Consider the following 15,374-nt stretch of genomic DNA (forward strand, 5'->3'; position numbering starts at 1 on the left):
TAATGTTAAAGACCCATCTCTACCATGTTCTCCTTGGAAAAAACAAATAAACAGAAACGCATCATCTTTGCAGTACCAGTTTGCAGGATGGCAGTCGAGAAACGCAGTGACGTGAAACTACAATCGGAAAGTGCACCAAATCGAGATCCACCAATCAGAGAAGTCACTTTTGTAATGAACTTGAATTAATGCAAGCTCTTCTGTGGTGTGTTGCTGCCAGCTACGTGCTAGCTGGTGGTGGATGAGGAGATACCCCCTGACTATGTAAGCGCTTTGAATGTCTAGAAAAGCGCTATATAAATGTAAGGAATTATTATAGCTAGCGGAGGTAGCTGATAATTACAATAAAAATAATGATAAATACAATTATAATAAAAATTATATTATTGTAGATTTATTTATTCATTAATGTATTGGTTCATTTAATGCAAAGTTTTCATACAGATACATGAAAAACAAAAATGGAGCCTCCCAAAAAGAGGAAATGGTACAAAAAATATCTTCACCATTCAGATGTGACTGTGCCCAGACAGACAAGACACACCTGGAATAAACAAGGATCAACATGGGTACGTTTGTTAACATTTTTCTGAATAAAATTGAGAGCTGTAGACCTTCTTTAACAAATAATATTTAATTTTCTTTGTTTTAATTTTTTGTTTTAGTTTTCTTTGTTTGTCCTTACAAATATGACTTTTATTCACATATACAATTTTTTGTATTATCTGTACAGACTTTATCTCTTATTGACAGAAATGTAGGCTATATAATCTAAAGTTACAATTTAATTAAAGACAAATGATAAAAATGCGATGTCTGATATGAAGAGTTTAGCCATTTGTATCATGATGAAACGATACATCCATTCTGTCCAGCCTAATACCTTAAATCAGCATTAAGAAAAGAAATAAGGAATATTAATCATTTCTTTTGCTCTTCGGTTTCACAAAGAAGTCTGAAGAGGAAGAGACTGAAGATGGCTCAAATGAGGTAATAAACCATAACATTCTTCATTCTAGCATACATATACGTTTTGGCTGGTCATATTCCATTGCTGCATTGTTATCTGACATGTTTCACTTTCAGGATGCATGTGATGCTGAGGAACTAATTGTAAAAGACCTGGATAGAGTGAGATTTGAGTAGGAACTATGAGGTTTAAACTGAGATGAGGCAAATCTGATGATTACAGCATTTATTCTCTGTCACAAGATCACAGGAGCATCTCTTCAAGATCTTATCTTCTAAATGCACTGATGACTGGTGTTGCACCCCATACTCACTACCTATTTGAGCAAACTCTAAAAAGTGTGCACGGTGAAATGGAACTGCATTTCGGTATTTTGTGTCACTCAAATATACAATAAAGACAGGCCAGGAATGCATATCTTGAACAGACATACAGTAGCAAGTCCTGTCCTAACTAGTCCAGCTCATTTCTCAAATTCACTGACAACAGACAGCCAATCAAAGAATCTGGTACACTGGCAGTTGTTAACCCAAAGCATTTGTGTATTTGTGTGTGTGTGTGTGTAAACCTAACTTACACATTTTAATTGTGTAGCTCTCATCCATCAAACATAATACACTCATTTAATTGATGTCAAGATTTCAGAAAGTAAAATAAAAGTGTCACTGGCTTATTTCATAATGTTCATGTCTCTGGGACAGTGTCTTTTGCATCTTTTCCATCACTTTCCATCTTCAGATCTTGATGACCCTGTTCATTTATCCCCATATAACTCGAAGTAATGCTCATGGTGTCATGTCCAGATGATGCAGCATGATGTTTAGGATGTCTTAACCACTGACATACTTTGGCAGCAGAGTTGTAATGCAGATTGTCAGCTCCTGCTGCACTGTTGCTGTCAGATAATGAATCTTCACTCACTGAAAATACAATGAAAAGTCTTTATATCTTAGTCTTGTGTTGGTTAGAAGAACAAAAACGAACTAAAGTAAACAATTCTGTCTTCCAGCTCTCTATGCACACCATGGCAAATCGCCAGTGCCTAGTATGTTTTTTTTTTGGCTGGACCATTCATGGGTTGCTGGGTTAATGAATATTAATCACATTGTCTATATTCACTTAAACTGATTTGCTGAAATCAAAACAGAAATGGTAATATGTGAGCTCTTGCATTAGATTCGCCCACTATCAAAGAAACAGGCAGTGGCTTCTGCTTGTCCTTAAAGGCTGAATAATTAAGTTGGCTTGAAAAATCACACTTACTGAAATCAGAATTTAACTTCTTCTTCTGAGACTAAATTTTAAAATGTATCTCCTCCTAGACTTTTAAAGATACAACCACCAAATTCAGGTCAGACCTTCAGACTGGTCTGACTCAGGTTGCCGTATTTTCTAACTGATCCGGCATATGGTTTTTGTAAACCAGACTATTAAAACCACATAGACTTTCATTTTGGGAATGAAAACTTTTATACAATAAGACTTATGGTTTATTTAAGCTGTCTATTGCTACAGCAAAGCTTAAAAACTTCCTACCGAAAATACAGCTAAAACCAGTCTAAGCTGATTGGCTATTTTGGCTGGACTCCCAAGCTGGTTTAAAGTGGTTTTGGCCACTTTTTAGCATCTCAGGCATGCCTTAGTTGTTTTTTAGCTGTTTTTTTTTATCTAGTGATAAAAAAGTGGGTTTTAGCTGGATTAGCATAGAAACATGCTAACAACATGCTAGTAACTTGCTAATAAGGCTCGAAACATGCTAGTGAGATGCTAGTCACTTGCTAATCATGCTAATGACATGCTAGAAACACAGAGGCACTCTCACCTAAGCGACTACTAGTTGCACACTTAATCACTTGATTTATAGTGTTTCAAATATGCTGCACATCTATTTATATGAATAGGAATAGTTTGCTTTAAAGACAGAGAGCAAAACTCTCAAGCACTCAGTCAGTGTTCATGATAAGTGAAGGCAAGTGAAAAAATATTTGTGCTAAACTTATACATAGCCTCAAACTCAAACAGAGTGAAATCTAACAATGCCTAATGATTGACATTATTTGGTATCCTAGAATGAAAATTTAGTCACATATTCGAGTTATTTAATTCCATTTGCTTATCCTCTTTTTTTCTTTTTGTTTTTTTGTCAAAATACATTGTTAAACAAATTTTTGATTTACATTTTTCAAATCATCTTCCTGTGTATTACAGATAAAAAATAAATTCATACATTTTTGGAATGACATAAAGGTGAGTAAATGATGACAGAATTGTATTTTTTTGGTTGAACTATCCCTTTACTTCAGGTTTATTATTACAGTAGAAAGTATTATGACAAACTCAAGAAAAACAGAAACTTACAGTTTATCGATCGATCAATGCTGTTCCTTCGTTTTGCAGATGGCCTGTTCCATTCTGTGTCTAGATCCATTATGGCTGCCTCCAGCATCTTCTCTATGAGTTCATCCTCACGTTTATTCCACTCGTCTTCAGTCAGTGTCTTTGTTGGTGGCTTGCGATCTTTCTTTTTTAGAGTGAAGTATTCACCTCTGTTTCTTGCCACCATTACTTCAATCACCCCAAGCAAATCTTTAACTTGAGATCTACTACTCCATGTATTAACTAGCACATGATATCTGTTTCCACACTTCCTCACCAACTCTTGCAAGGCTTCTCCTTCACATGCAATGTATTCTTCAGCTGGTCTGTCCTTCAACCAGTGTCCATAACTGAATACAACCACAGTATGTCTCCAGACATTCTCCCCAAAAAGATTCATGATATCTTCCACTGTTTGTTGAGCTTTCTTTGTAAAAGACACACGCAGAGGTAGCACTAGCAGGAATGCATGTGGGCCTGGTGAGCAAACCTTCACACTGCGAAAAATTTCTTTTGCATTTTCCAGAGTAAATTCTGAGCAGTTTGGTGTATTAACCACAGAGACTTGATATCCCTCAACTTTCTTCTGTTGCATCACACACTGTAAACCCCAATAATTCATCAGAACTCAAATAATTTGATGTCATCAGTTAGCTCAGTAAGCAGAAAAATTTTAGTAATTAACTTTTAAAATTAATTGAATTCATGTTATCTCAAATAAAATATTTTAGTTGAAACTTAAAATAGCTTTAACCATCTAATTCAGTAAATGCTAACATGCTTATTGCTAGCACAATAATGCTTTGATTAGCATATCAATTGTGAAAAAAATGAGTAAATCAATATACACTAAACAAAATTGTAAACACAACTATTTTGTTTTTGCCCCCATTTTTAATGAGCTAAACTCAAAGAGCTAAGACTTCTTTTATGTACACAAAATGTATTTATCTCAAATATTGTTCACAAATCTGTCTAAATCTGTGTTCGTGAGCACTTCTCCTTCTCCCACAGGTGTGCCTAGGGTGGTCACAATAAAAGACCACTCTAAAATGTGCAGTTTTATCACACAGCACAATGCCACAGATGTCACAAGTTTTAAGGGAGCATGCAGTTGGCATGCTGAGTGCAGGAATGTCCTCCAGAGCTGTTGCCCGTATTATTCATTTCTCTACCATAAGCCGTCTCCAAAGGCGTTTCAGAGAACTTGGTAGTACATCCAACTGGCCTCACAACCACAGTCCCACGTGTGACCACACCAGTCCAGGACCTCCGCATCCAGCATCTTCACCTCCAAGATCATCTGAGACCAGCCACCCGGACAGCTGCTGCAACAATCAGTTTACATGACCAAAGAATTTCAGCACAAACTGTCAGAAACTGTCTCAGGGAAGCTTATCTGCTGCTCGTCATCCTCATCGGGGTCTTGACCTGAGTGCAGTTTGTCATTGTAACCGTCTTGAGTGGGCAAATGCTCAAATCCAATGGCGTCTGGCACTTTGGAGAGGTGTTCTCTTCATGGATTAATCCTGGTTTTCACTGTACAGGGCAGATGGCAGACAGTGTGTATGGCGTTGTGTGGGTGAGCGGTTCGCTGATGTCAGTGTTGTGGATCGAGTGGCTCATGGTGGCGGTGGGGTAATAGTATGAGCAGGCGTATGTTAAGAATAACAAACACAGGTGCATTTTATTTATGGAATTTTGAATGCACAGAGATACCATGATGTGATGAGATCATGAGGCCCATTGTTGTGCCATTCATCCATGACCATCACCTCATGTTGCAGCATGATAATGCATGGCCCCATGTTGTAATTATCTGTACACAATTCCTGGAAGCTGAAAACATCCCAGTTCTTCCATGGCCAGCATACGCACCGGAAATGTCACTCATTGAGCATGCCATGTTTGGGATGCTCTGGAATGGTGTATACGACAGCGTGTTCCAGTTCCTGCCAATATCCTGCAACTTCACACAGCCATTGAAGAGGAGTGGACCAACATTACACAGGCCACAATCAACAACCTGATCAACTCTATGTGAAGGAGATGTGTTGCACTGTGTGAGGAAAATGGTGGTCACACCAGGATACAAAGGAGAAGTGCTCACTAACACAGATTTAGACAGTTTTGTGAACAATCGAATAGAAAAAGTCTTAGATCTTTGAATTCAGCTCATGAAAAATGGGGGCAAAAACAAGTGTTGTGTTTATCATTTTGTTCATTGTAGACAACTGTTCTTAAAATACGCTCATGCTCCATCCACTCATCACTATGATGGACCAAAACAAAAAAATTAAACACTTTAAACTTAAAAAAAAAAAAAACACACATTATAAAACACTTAGTTTTAGCATTTACTTTCTCTTTTGTGTGCCATGGCAAAGCATGCTGGGAAATAGAAATTTTAAGTTACATTTTAACTTAACTTCTTCTAAATTAAAAGACACAAGTTCATTAAACTCAATTGGGATAACTTAAATTGAAAAAGAAAGTTCTAAATCAGGGGTGGCAAACATCGGTCCTGGAGAAAGCTACAGGCAGGTGAGTTTTTATTAGGGTTGGAGCTAGACTCTTCAGGGCTGCCGCTCACCACCCCTGATCTAAATTAGAGGCTGACATTTTTTCGGGGATTTCCGCAGGGGAATCTCACGGGAATCAAGCATGATTGGGAACAAAATTACTATTAATCACGGGACTGGGACGGGACAGGAAAAAATTTCAGCGGGAGTGAGCGGGACCGGGAATACACTTGGATCCCCAACTTTGTACACAAATATAGCCTACCTTTTATATAAATAAACTATAAACTAGGGGGGTGCGATATGAAGATTTTTGATGGTGAACAATAAAAATCTTTCTACAATCTGCTTTTTGAAGAAATGTAGTATCGTGCCTCAGCGCTCATTCTATCAGCTGGTACAGGCTAGTTCTCACGGAGTTTGTCGCTGTTCCTTTTACTGAATATTTTCGGGTTAAAGCATAATTTAAACAGATTTAGTACAATAATACGCAGTCGCTTTCCCAGTAGCCTAATGCATAAAAAAAATTCATCTTACATTGCTACTTCATCTGTCTCTGATTTTGAATAAGCAGAAATCTGTAAGAAATGCATCGATCTGTAGATAAAAGAACTGACAAAAATGTACTTTTATTTTCATCACAAACAAAATTTTCAAAGCAGAAAGCAGCAATTATACCTTTTAATGCTGACAATGTTATTAGTTTGGCATGTGATAGGAAAAAAGGTTTGCACACAATAGCCTAAGCCACTTTGAAACTCTCCTGTGATTTAATTTTTTTATTTTAATATAGGCTACGTTATGAACATAACATTGATATACACTGAAATACTTTACCCATGGAGTGAAGGCTGAGCGGTGTTTCTGGTATCAGTGCACGTGGAGCAGAGTGATTATTAAATTCTCAGAGCAGAGGGAATTTTTTGTTAAAATACTCCATCATTTTTGGTCATACAGATAAAAGTAATCAGTCTTTAGAATCTGTATACGTTTATTTGTGTGAACTCCGAATAACAACAAAACAATTTGCAGTTTCTGCCGTCTGAGTCATGTGAACTTGAGCATCAACCAGGTTAGCATGGATGATTTATATGAAATTTAATGTGTGTTCAATGCACATTGTTCATTGTTTAAGATGGCTTTCAGTTAATAAAAAAAAAAAATATATATATATATATATATACCGTATTTTCCACACTATAAGGCGCACCAGATTATAAGGCGCACCTTCAATGAATGGCCTGTTTTAGAACTGTTTTCATATATAGGGCGCACCGGATTATAAGGCACATAGAATAGAAGATACTGCAGTCAAACGTTTGACTGGGTTTGCGTTATGCATCCACTAGATGGATGCTAAAGGGAATGTCAACATTTTGACAGAGCGCCTTGATCCGTATATAAGGCACTCCGGATTATAAGGCACACTGTCGTTTTTTGAGAAAATGAAAGGCTTTTAAGTGCACCTTATAGTGTGGAAAATATGGTATATATATATATATATGGGACAAGACAGATTTGAAAATCCACTCCCGTGTCAGCCTCTAGTCTAAATACACAAAATTTTATTTGTTTGAATTTATTTAAAAATCGCACTATTAATGTTAGGGTTTACTGTACACATTGTTTGATATCAACTAGAAATAGACCTAAATAGGTCCTATATAGGGCAAAAATATAAATAGGTTCTAATGACAATGATGTTACACTAATTAACTACTGCAATATTAAAATAATATTTAATAACGTTTTAAAAACAGGAATTTATATTACAGATTCTAGTCAGGATCCGAGCAAAATAACATGAAGTAAAATTCTAACAGTAAAGGTTAACACTTTCTTGACATACATACCTCTGCTAATTTGTCCTCAAAAAAAATTCCTTCTAGAATGATGTTGCCTGACATACTTTTTCCAGCCCCTTCTAGTCCAAGAAGCACAATTCTCACATCCGAGAAAGTGTTATCTGGAGTTATTAAAAAAGTGACAAAATATGTTAAAAACGTTGTTGTACTTCATCACCTTTAGAGGAAAATAAAGAGTACCTACCCTTCAGCAACTCATGAAGGATCTGTTTTTTCTTATTCACTTTCATCATATTTGTTTTGCCAGTTTTCAGCTTCAGTTCGAGCTCAGTAGATGGATTGTTTTCTTTTTCTGGTACATATTGACAGCCGTTGTTTCCCATCACCATGTCCTCGATCTTCTCAAGGAGTTCTGTGACTTGTGTGCTGTCAGTGTACTGTTTACAGTTAAACACATGGTATCTGTGCCCACATTGTTCCATTAGCCACTCAAGATGCTTTCCTTCTTCTTCAGTACGTTCCTCAATGGTTGTATCTCCAAGCCAGTCTCCTCTCGTGAACAGCACGATTGTATGGCTCCAGACGTTCTTCCCAAAAAGACTCATATGTTCATCCACAGCTATTTGGTACAATTTGTTAAATGCTATGGCAATGGGAATAGTTAAGAGAATAACATGTGGGCCAGGTGGGCACAGATACACACTACGTCTAATCTCCAATTTGTCCATCTCTGATGTCTTTTCAAGTGAATTGTATAAGTACCAGCCTGGAGTGTCCACCACTGTCAGCTTCCTCCCATGTACTTGAGCTTTGCGTACTGCACAGGACACTGTAGTTCTTGACTCGTCAACGTCAAACACATCTTCACCCAGAATGAGGTTGCCTGCAGAACTCTTTGAAGCCCATGATGCTCCGAGGATCACGATGTGTATATCAGTTAGATGTTGCTCTGTAAACAAGACCACGCATATTTAATCCAGAAATATTTGGTTATTTATATATAAATATGCTAAAAAAATGTTTACCAAATGTTTACTTTTACCAAACGTTTTAATGAGGTGTTAGTTGTGTAATAATATCTTACTTTTAATGTGTGCTTGGAGTTCAGTTCGATCTTTTTTCCTAAAAAGATTTTTTGGTTTGACTTTTACCTCAGTGGTATTCTTTTTCAAATCCTCTGTAGGAATACTTACAAAATAGTTGTCATTGTTTTTTGCTACCATTTCCTCAATTTTTTCCAGCAGAGTGGTCACTTGTAAGCTGTCATCAATGTTGTTAATGTTAAGGAAATGGTATCTGTTCTGACACATTTTTAGAAGCCACAGGAGGTCTGGCCATAATCTTAAACTGTTTTTAAAAGTAGCTTTATCATGTGGAGAAGTGGAGCTAAACAACACAATAGTGTAATCCCAGATTTTCTCAGACAAAGACTCAAGCTGCTTCTGCAGAGGGGTTCTGTAGATTGTTTTAAAGCCAGAATCTACAGGAATGACCAGAAGGAAGACATGAGGTCCAGGTGGACACTGTGTTAAGCTTCTTTTGATTTCCATTCTATCAAACTTTGGGGTATCCTCCACATCATAGTGCCACCACCAGCCTGGAGTGTCAACCACAGTAACGTGTCTTCCGTGTACTTCAGCCTCTGCTTTAACAGACCGAGCAGTTCTTTTTCCAACAACAAAAGCATTTCTGCCCAGAATAATGTTTCCTGTTGAACTTTTTCCACTTTCTTCTCGTCCAAATAACTCCCGACCCCCAATCAATATTATTCGGATTTCAGTGAGTCTTTTTCCTTTTTGAAACAGTTAAATAGTTATGTTTGGATTAGATCACTAAATTGTAGTTATTGCTTTGCTCAAATGGCATGATAAAAAAATAAAATAAACTTACCAGAACCAGATGTTGAAAGACTTTGCTCTTTCCCTTGATCTGACATGTCTTCTTTATTCAGGCTTTAATATCCTATTTGCTGAATAATGTAATTATTTACATTTACTGTAAATTATTTGACATTTTATCTTTTTTTGGCTGTTTTACCATTAAATGTGTCATAAAAGTGACAGCTATCAGCAAAATTGTTAATGGTAATACAGATATACTGTTAATGGTAATACATAATACAATAATTATCCATTTTCTTACCAGTGTATGTCAACACAAGTTGCATAGATACAGTAATTGATATGGATCCTCCATCAAACTAATTGAAGCAATATATATTTAAGATATTGATTTATGTAAATTGTCTCTACTACATAGCATATACGTATTTAGGGACTTTATATCTGAGTCATTGATATGACTTACCTTTTCGTTTCTCTGTCGCAGTTTAAAATGAAAGTTCCTCATACAACGTCATAAATCTACTGGTTGCCAGTTCTTCAAACATTTGAGCTGCAAACCTAACGTATGTTGTTTACCTTATTGTATCTTAGTAAATAAGTTTGAATGTCTTAAAGATAATAATATGAACTGTAATCATACCCTTCGTGAAGATAAAAGTGTATTAATACAGTAACTTTTAACCTGTTTGGAGTAGCAGGTCAAAGGATTAAACTTCTTTGTTAGAGTACACGGTATGTTTTTTTTAGTCGACACAAGCCACTCCCTGTATGCATTCACTTCCTCTCATACCTCCCCTGTTTTGCCATGTCATGTTGTGTCTTATCTCTGCATTGTGCAATGTTTCCCTTTGCAGTAACTATTCATGCTGGTTCTAGACAACAACCCACATCCATAGCCTGGAATGCAACTACTTGAATTACTTTTTTTTTAAGGTATGGGTGCAGTGACTAAAATCACATTCTGTGAGGAGATTGGTTATACCCTCAGTTGAGATTTTGTTTCAAATTGTCTGGACATTTAAGAAAGTAGATAGTTGAGTCTGTTTAATATCTGAAACCTGAAATGAGATATGATATAATAAATAAATAAATAAACTCTCAATACAACCACTAGGCTTTTAAACAATGCACACAAAAATGTGCAATTAACAAGTGTTATGTGTTTTGTTTTAGAGAGTTTGCAAAAGAAAGAGAGTGAGTGGAGAAGATGCATGAGCTCTTGCAGCACCACAGACTACAACAAATTGAGAGAGAGCTCACTGGCTACCTGAAATGGATATGCAAGGCAGGTTAGTGTAAATCAGAATCAGAATGAGCTTTATTGCCAGGTATGTTTACACCAGAGCCGTTGAAAAACAGAGTTGCGACACTCCCGTTAGTCAGCGACGGATCCATCAACGACTTTGATTGACATCCAAACTTCTTCTCAGGTGAGGTAACAGAGTTGACCAATGAAATCCACCCCGCAGCCGTGACTCGCGTCTCTAGCTCGATTTCATTGGTCAACTCTGTTACCTCACCTGAGAAGAAGTTTGGATGTCAATCAAAGTCGTTGATGGATCCGTCGCTGACTAACGGGAGTGTCGCAACTCTGTTTTTCAACGGCTCTGGTGTAAACATACCTGGCAATAAAGCTCATTCTGATTCTGATTTACACTAACCTGCCTTGCATATCCATTTCAGGTAGCCAGTGAGCTCTCTCTCAATTTGTTGTAGTCTGTGGTGCTGCAAGAGCTCATGCATCTTCTCCACTCACTCTCTTTCTTTTGCAAACTCTCTAAAACAAAACACATAACACTTGTTAATTGCACATTTTTGTGTGCATTGTTTAAAAGCCTAGTGGTTGTATTGAGAGTTTATTTATTTATTTATTATATCATATCTCATTTCAGGTTTCAGATATTAAACAGACTCAACTATCTACTTTCTTAAATGTCCAGACAATTTGAAACAAAATCTCAACTGAGGGTATAACCAATCTCCTCACAGAATGTGATTTTAGTCACTGCACCCATACCTTAAAAAAAAAGTAATTCAAGTAGTTGCATTCCAGGCTATGGATGTGGGTTGTTGTCTAGAACCAGCATGAATAGTTACTGCAAAGGGAAACATTGCACAATGCAGAGATAAGACACAACATGACATGGCAAAACAGGGGAGGTATGAGAGGAAGTGAATGCATACAGGGAGTGGCTTGTGTCGACTAAAAAAAACATACCGTGTACTCTAACAAAGAAGTTTAATCCTTTGACCTGCTACTCCAAACAGGTTAAAAGTTACTGTATTAATACACTTTTATCTTCACGAAGGGTATGATTACAGTTCATATTATTATCTTTAAGACATTCAAACTTATTTACTAAGATACAATAAGGTAAACAACATACGTTAGGTTTGCAGCTCAAATGTTTGAAGAACTGGCAACCAGTAGATTTATGACGTTGTATGAGGAACTTTCATTTTAAACTGCGACAGAGAAACGAAAAGGTAAGTCATATCAATGACTCAGATATAAAGTCCCTAAATACGTATATGCTATGTAGTAGAGACAATTTACATAAATCAATATCTTAAATATATATTGCTTCAATTAGTTTGATGGAGGATCCATATCAATTACTGTATCTATGCAACTTGTGTTGACATACACTGGTAAGAAAATGGATAATTATTGTATTATGTATTACCATTAACAGTATATCTGTATTACCATTAACAATTTTGCTGATAGCTGTCACTTTTATGACACATTTAATGGTAAAACAGCCAAAAAAAGATAAAATGTCAAATAATTTACAGTAAATGTAAATAATTACATTATTCAGCAAATAGGATATTAAAGCCTGAATAAAGAAGACATGTCAGATCAAGGGAAAGAGCAAAGTCTTTCAACATCTGGTTCTGGTAAGTTTATTTTATTTTTTTATCATGCCATTTGAGCAAAGCAATAACTACAATTTAGTGATCTAATCCAAACATAACTATTTAACTGTTTCAAAAAGGAAAAAGACTCACTGAAATCCGAATAATATTGATTGGGGGTCGGGAGTTATTTGGACGAGAAGAAAGTGGAAAAAGTTCAACAGGAAACATTATTCTGGGCAGAAATGCTTTTGTTGTTGGAAAAAGAACTGCTCGGTCTGTTAAAGCAGAGGCTGAAGTACACGGAAGACACGTTACTGTGGTTGACACTCCAGGCTGGTGGTGGCACTATGATGTGGAGGATACCCCAAAGTTTGATAGAATGGAAATCAAAAGAAGCTTAACACAGTGTCCACCTGGACCTCATGTCTTCCTTCTGGTCATTCCTGTAGATTCTGGCTTTAAAACAATCTACAGAACCCCTCTGCAGAAGCAGCTTGAGTCTTTGTCTGAGAAAATCTGGGATTACACTATTGTGTTGTTTAGCTCCACTTCTCCACATGATAAAGCTACTTTTAAAAACAGTTTAAGATTATGGCCAGACCTCCTGTGGCTTCTAAAAATGTGTCAGAACAGATACCATTTCCTTAACATTAACAACATTGATGACAGCTTACAAGTGACCACTCTGCTGGAAAAAATTGAGGAAATGGTAGCAAAAAACAATGACAACTATTTTGTAAGTATTCCTACAGAGGATTTGAAAAAGAATACCACTGAGGTAAAAGTCAAACCAAAAAATCTTTTTAGGAAAAAAGATCGAACTGAACTCCAAGCACACATTAAAAGTAAGATATTATTACACAACTAACACCTCATTAAAACGTTTGGTAAAAGTAAACATTTGGTAAACATTTTTTTAGCATATTTATATATAAATAACCAAATATTTCTGGATTAAATATGCGTGGTCTTGTTTACAGAGCAACATCTAACTGATATACACATCGTGATCCTCGGAGCATCATGGGCTTCAAAGAGTTCTGCAGGCAACCTCATTCTGGGTGAAGATGTGTTTGACGTTGACGAGTCAAGAACTACAGTGTCCTGTGCAGTACGCAAAGCTCAAGTACATGGGAGGAAGCTGACAGTGGTGGACACTCCAGGCTGGTACTTATACAATTCACTTGAAAAGACATCAGAGATGGACAAATTGGAGATTAGACGTAGTGTGTATCTGTGCCCACCTGGCCCACATGTTATTCTCTTAACTATTCCCATTGCCATAGCATTTAACAAATTGTACCAAATAGCTGTGGATGAACATATGAGTCTTTTTGGGAAGAACGTCTGGAGCCATACAATCGTGCTGTTCACGAGAGGAGACTGGCTTGGAGATACAACCATTGAGGAACGTACTGAAGAAGAAGGAAAGCATCTTGAGTGGCTAATGGAACAATGTGGGCACAGATACCATGTGTTTAACTGTAAACAGTACACTGACAGCACACAAGTCACAGAACTCCTTGAGAAGATCGAGGACATGGTGATGGGAAACAACGGCTGTCAATATGTACCAGAAAAAGAAAACAATCCATCTACTGAGCTCGAACTGAAGCTGAAAACTGGCAAAACAAATATGATGAAAGTGAATAAGAAAAAACAGATCCTTCATGAGTTGCTGAAGGGTAGGTACTCTTTATTTTCCTCTAAAGGTGATGAAGTACAACAACGTTTTTAACATATTTTGTCACTTTTTTAATAACTCCAGATAACACTTTCTCGGATGTGAGAATTGTGCTTCTTGGACTAGAAGGGGCTGGAAAAAGTATGTCAGGCAACATCATTCTAGAAGGAATTTTTTTTGAGGACAAATTAGCAGAGGTATGTATGTCAAGAAAGTGTTAACCTTTACTGTTAGAATTTTACTTCATGTTATTTTGCTCGGATCCTGACTAGAATCTGTAATATAAATTCCTGTTTTTAAAACGTTATTAAATATTATTTTAATATTGCAGTAGTTAATTAGTGTAACATCATTGTCATTAGAACCTATTTATATTTTTGCCCTATATAGGACCTATTTAGGTCTATTTCTAGTTGATATCAAACAATGTGTACAGTAAACCCTAACATTAATAGTGCGATTTTTAAATAAATTCAAACAAATAAAATTTTGTGTATTTAGACTAGAGGCTGACACGGGAGTGGATTTTCAAATCTGTCTTGTCCCATATATATATATATATACCATATTTTCCACACTATAAGGTGCACTTAAAAGCCTTTCATTTTCTCAAAAAACGACAGTGTGCCTTATAATCCGGAGTGCCTTATATACGGATCAAGGCGCTCTGTCAAAATGTTGACATTCCCTTTAGCATCCATCTAGTGGATGCATAACGCAAACCCAGTCAAACGTTTGACTGCAGTATCTTCTATTCTATGTGCCTTATAATCCGGTGCGCCCTATATATGAAAACAGTTCTAAAACAGGCCATTCATTGAAGGTGCGCCTTATAATCTGGTGCGCCTTATAGTGTGGAAAATACGGTATATATATATATATATATATTTTTTTTTTTATTAACTGAAAGCCATCTTAAACAATGAACAATGTGCATTGAACACACATTAAATTTCATATAAATCATCCATGCTAACCTGGTTGATGCTCAAGTTCACATGACTCAGACGGCAGAAACTGCAAATTGTTTTGTTGTTATTCGGAGTTCACACAAATAAACGTATACAGATTCTAAAGACTGATTACTTTTATCTGTATGACCAAAAAATGATGGAGTATTTTAACAAAAAATTCCCTCTGCTCTGAGAATTTAATAATCACTCTGCTCCACGTGCACTGATACCAGAAACACCGCTCAGCCTTCACTCCATGGGTAAAGTATTTCAGTGTATATCAATGTTATGTTCATAACGTAGCCTATATTAAAATAAAAAAATTAAATCACAGGAGAGTTTCAAAGTGGCTTAG

The 15,374-nt window shown here is 36.5% G+C and overlaps 2 protein-coding genes across 5 annotated transcripts; one reads left to right on the forward strand and one right to left on the reverse strand.

Moving 5' to 3' along the window:
* Positions 1-988: 988 nt before the first annotated feature.
* On the reverse strand, positions 989-10,286 carry LOC113074981 (GTPase IMAP family member 8-like). Of its 3 annotated transcripts, XM_026247696.1 has the most exons (8): positions 9,981-10,286; positions 9,816-9,873; positions 9,564-9,642; positions 8,758-9,465; positions 7,918-8,622; positions 7,722-7,834; positions 3,329-3,947; positions 989-1,890 (listed from the first exon to the last, which is right to left on the reverse strand). In XM_026247696.1, exons 3-8 carry the CDS (start codon positions 9,607-9,609, stop codon positions 1,655-1,657), a joined length of 2,427 nt encoding a protein of 808 aa, XP_026103481.1. In that variant the 5' UTR covers positions 9,610-9,642; positions 9,816-9,873; positions 9,981-10,286; the 3' UTR covers positions 989-1,654. The 3 variants fall into 3 exon arrangements, with proteins under 3 accessions (XP_026103481.1, XP_026103480.1, XP_026103479.1); XM_026247695.1 differs by lacking the exon at positions 9,816-9,873; XM_026247694.1 differs by having other exon boundaries at positions 9,564-10,286.
* A 1,407-nt stretch (positions 10,287-11,693) lies between these two features.
* Positions 11,694-14,651, forward strand: LOC113074982 (GTPase IMAP family member 8-like). 2 transcript variants are annotated; one of them, XM_026247699.1, is made up of 6 exons: positions 11,694-12,004; positions 12,112-12,169; positions 12,343-12,421; positions 12,520-13,227; positions 13,363-14,067; positions 14,151-14,651. In XM_026247699.1, the coding sequence occupies exons 3-6, from the start codon at positions 12,376-12,378 to the stop codon at positions 14,285-14,287; spliced, it is 1,596 nt and encodes a 531-aa protein (XP_026103484.1). In that variant the 5' UTR covers positions 11,694-12,004; positions 12,112-12,169; positions 12,343-12,375; the 3' UTR covers positions 14,288-14,651. The 2 variants fall into 2 exon arrangements, with proteins under 2 accessions (XP_026103484.1, XP_026103482.1); XM_026247697.1 differs by lacking the exon at positions 12,112-12,169.
* Positions 14,652-15,374: the final 723 nt, after the last annotated feature.

This window comes from Carassius auratus, unplaced genomic scaffold (genome assembly GCF_003368295.1).
Source record: "Carassius auratus strain Wakin unplaced genomic scaffold, ASM336829v1 scaf_tig00015901, whole genome shotgun sequence".
NCBI classification, from domain to species: domain Eukaryota; kingdom Metazoa; phylum Chordata; class Actinopteri; order Cypriniformes; family Cyprinidae; genus Carassius; species Carassius auratus.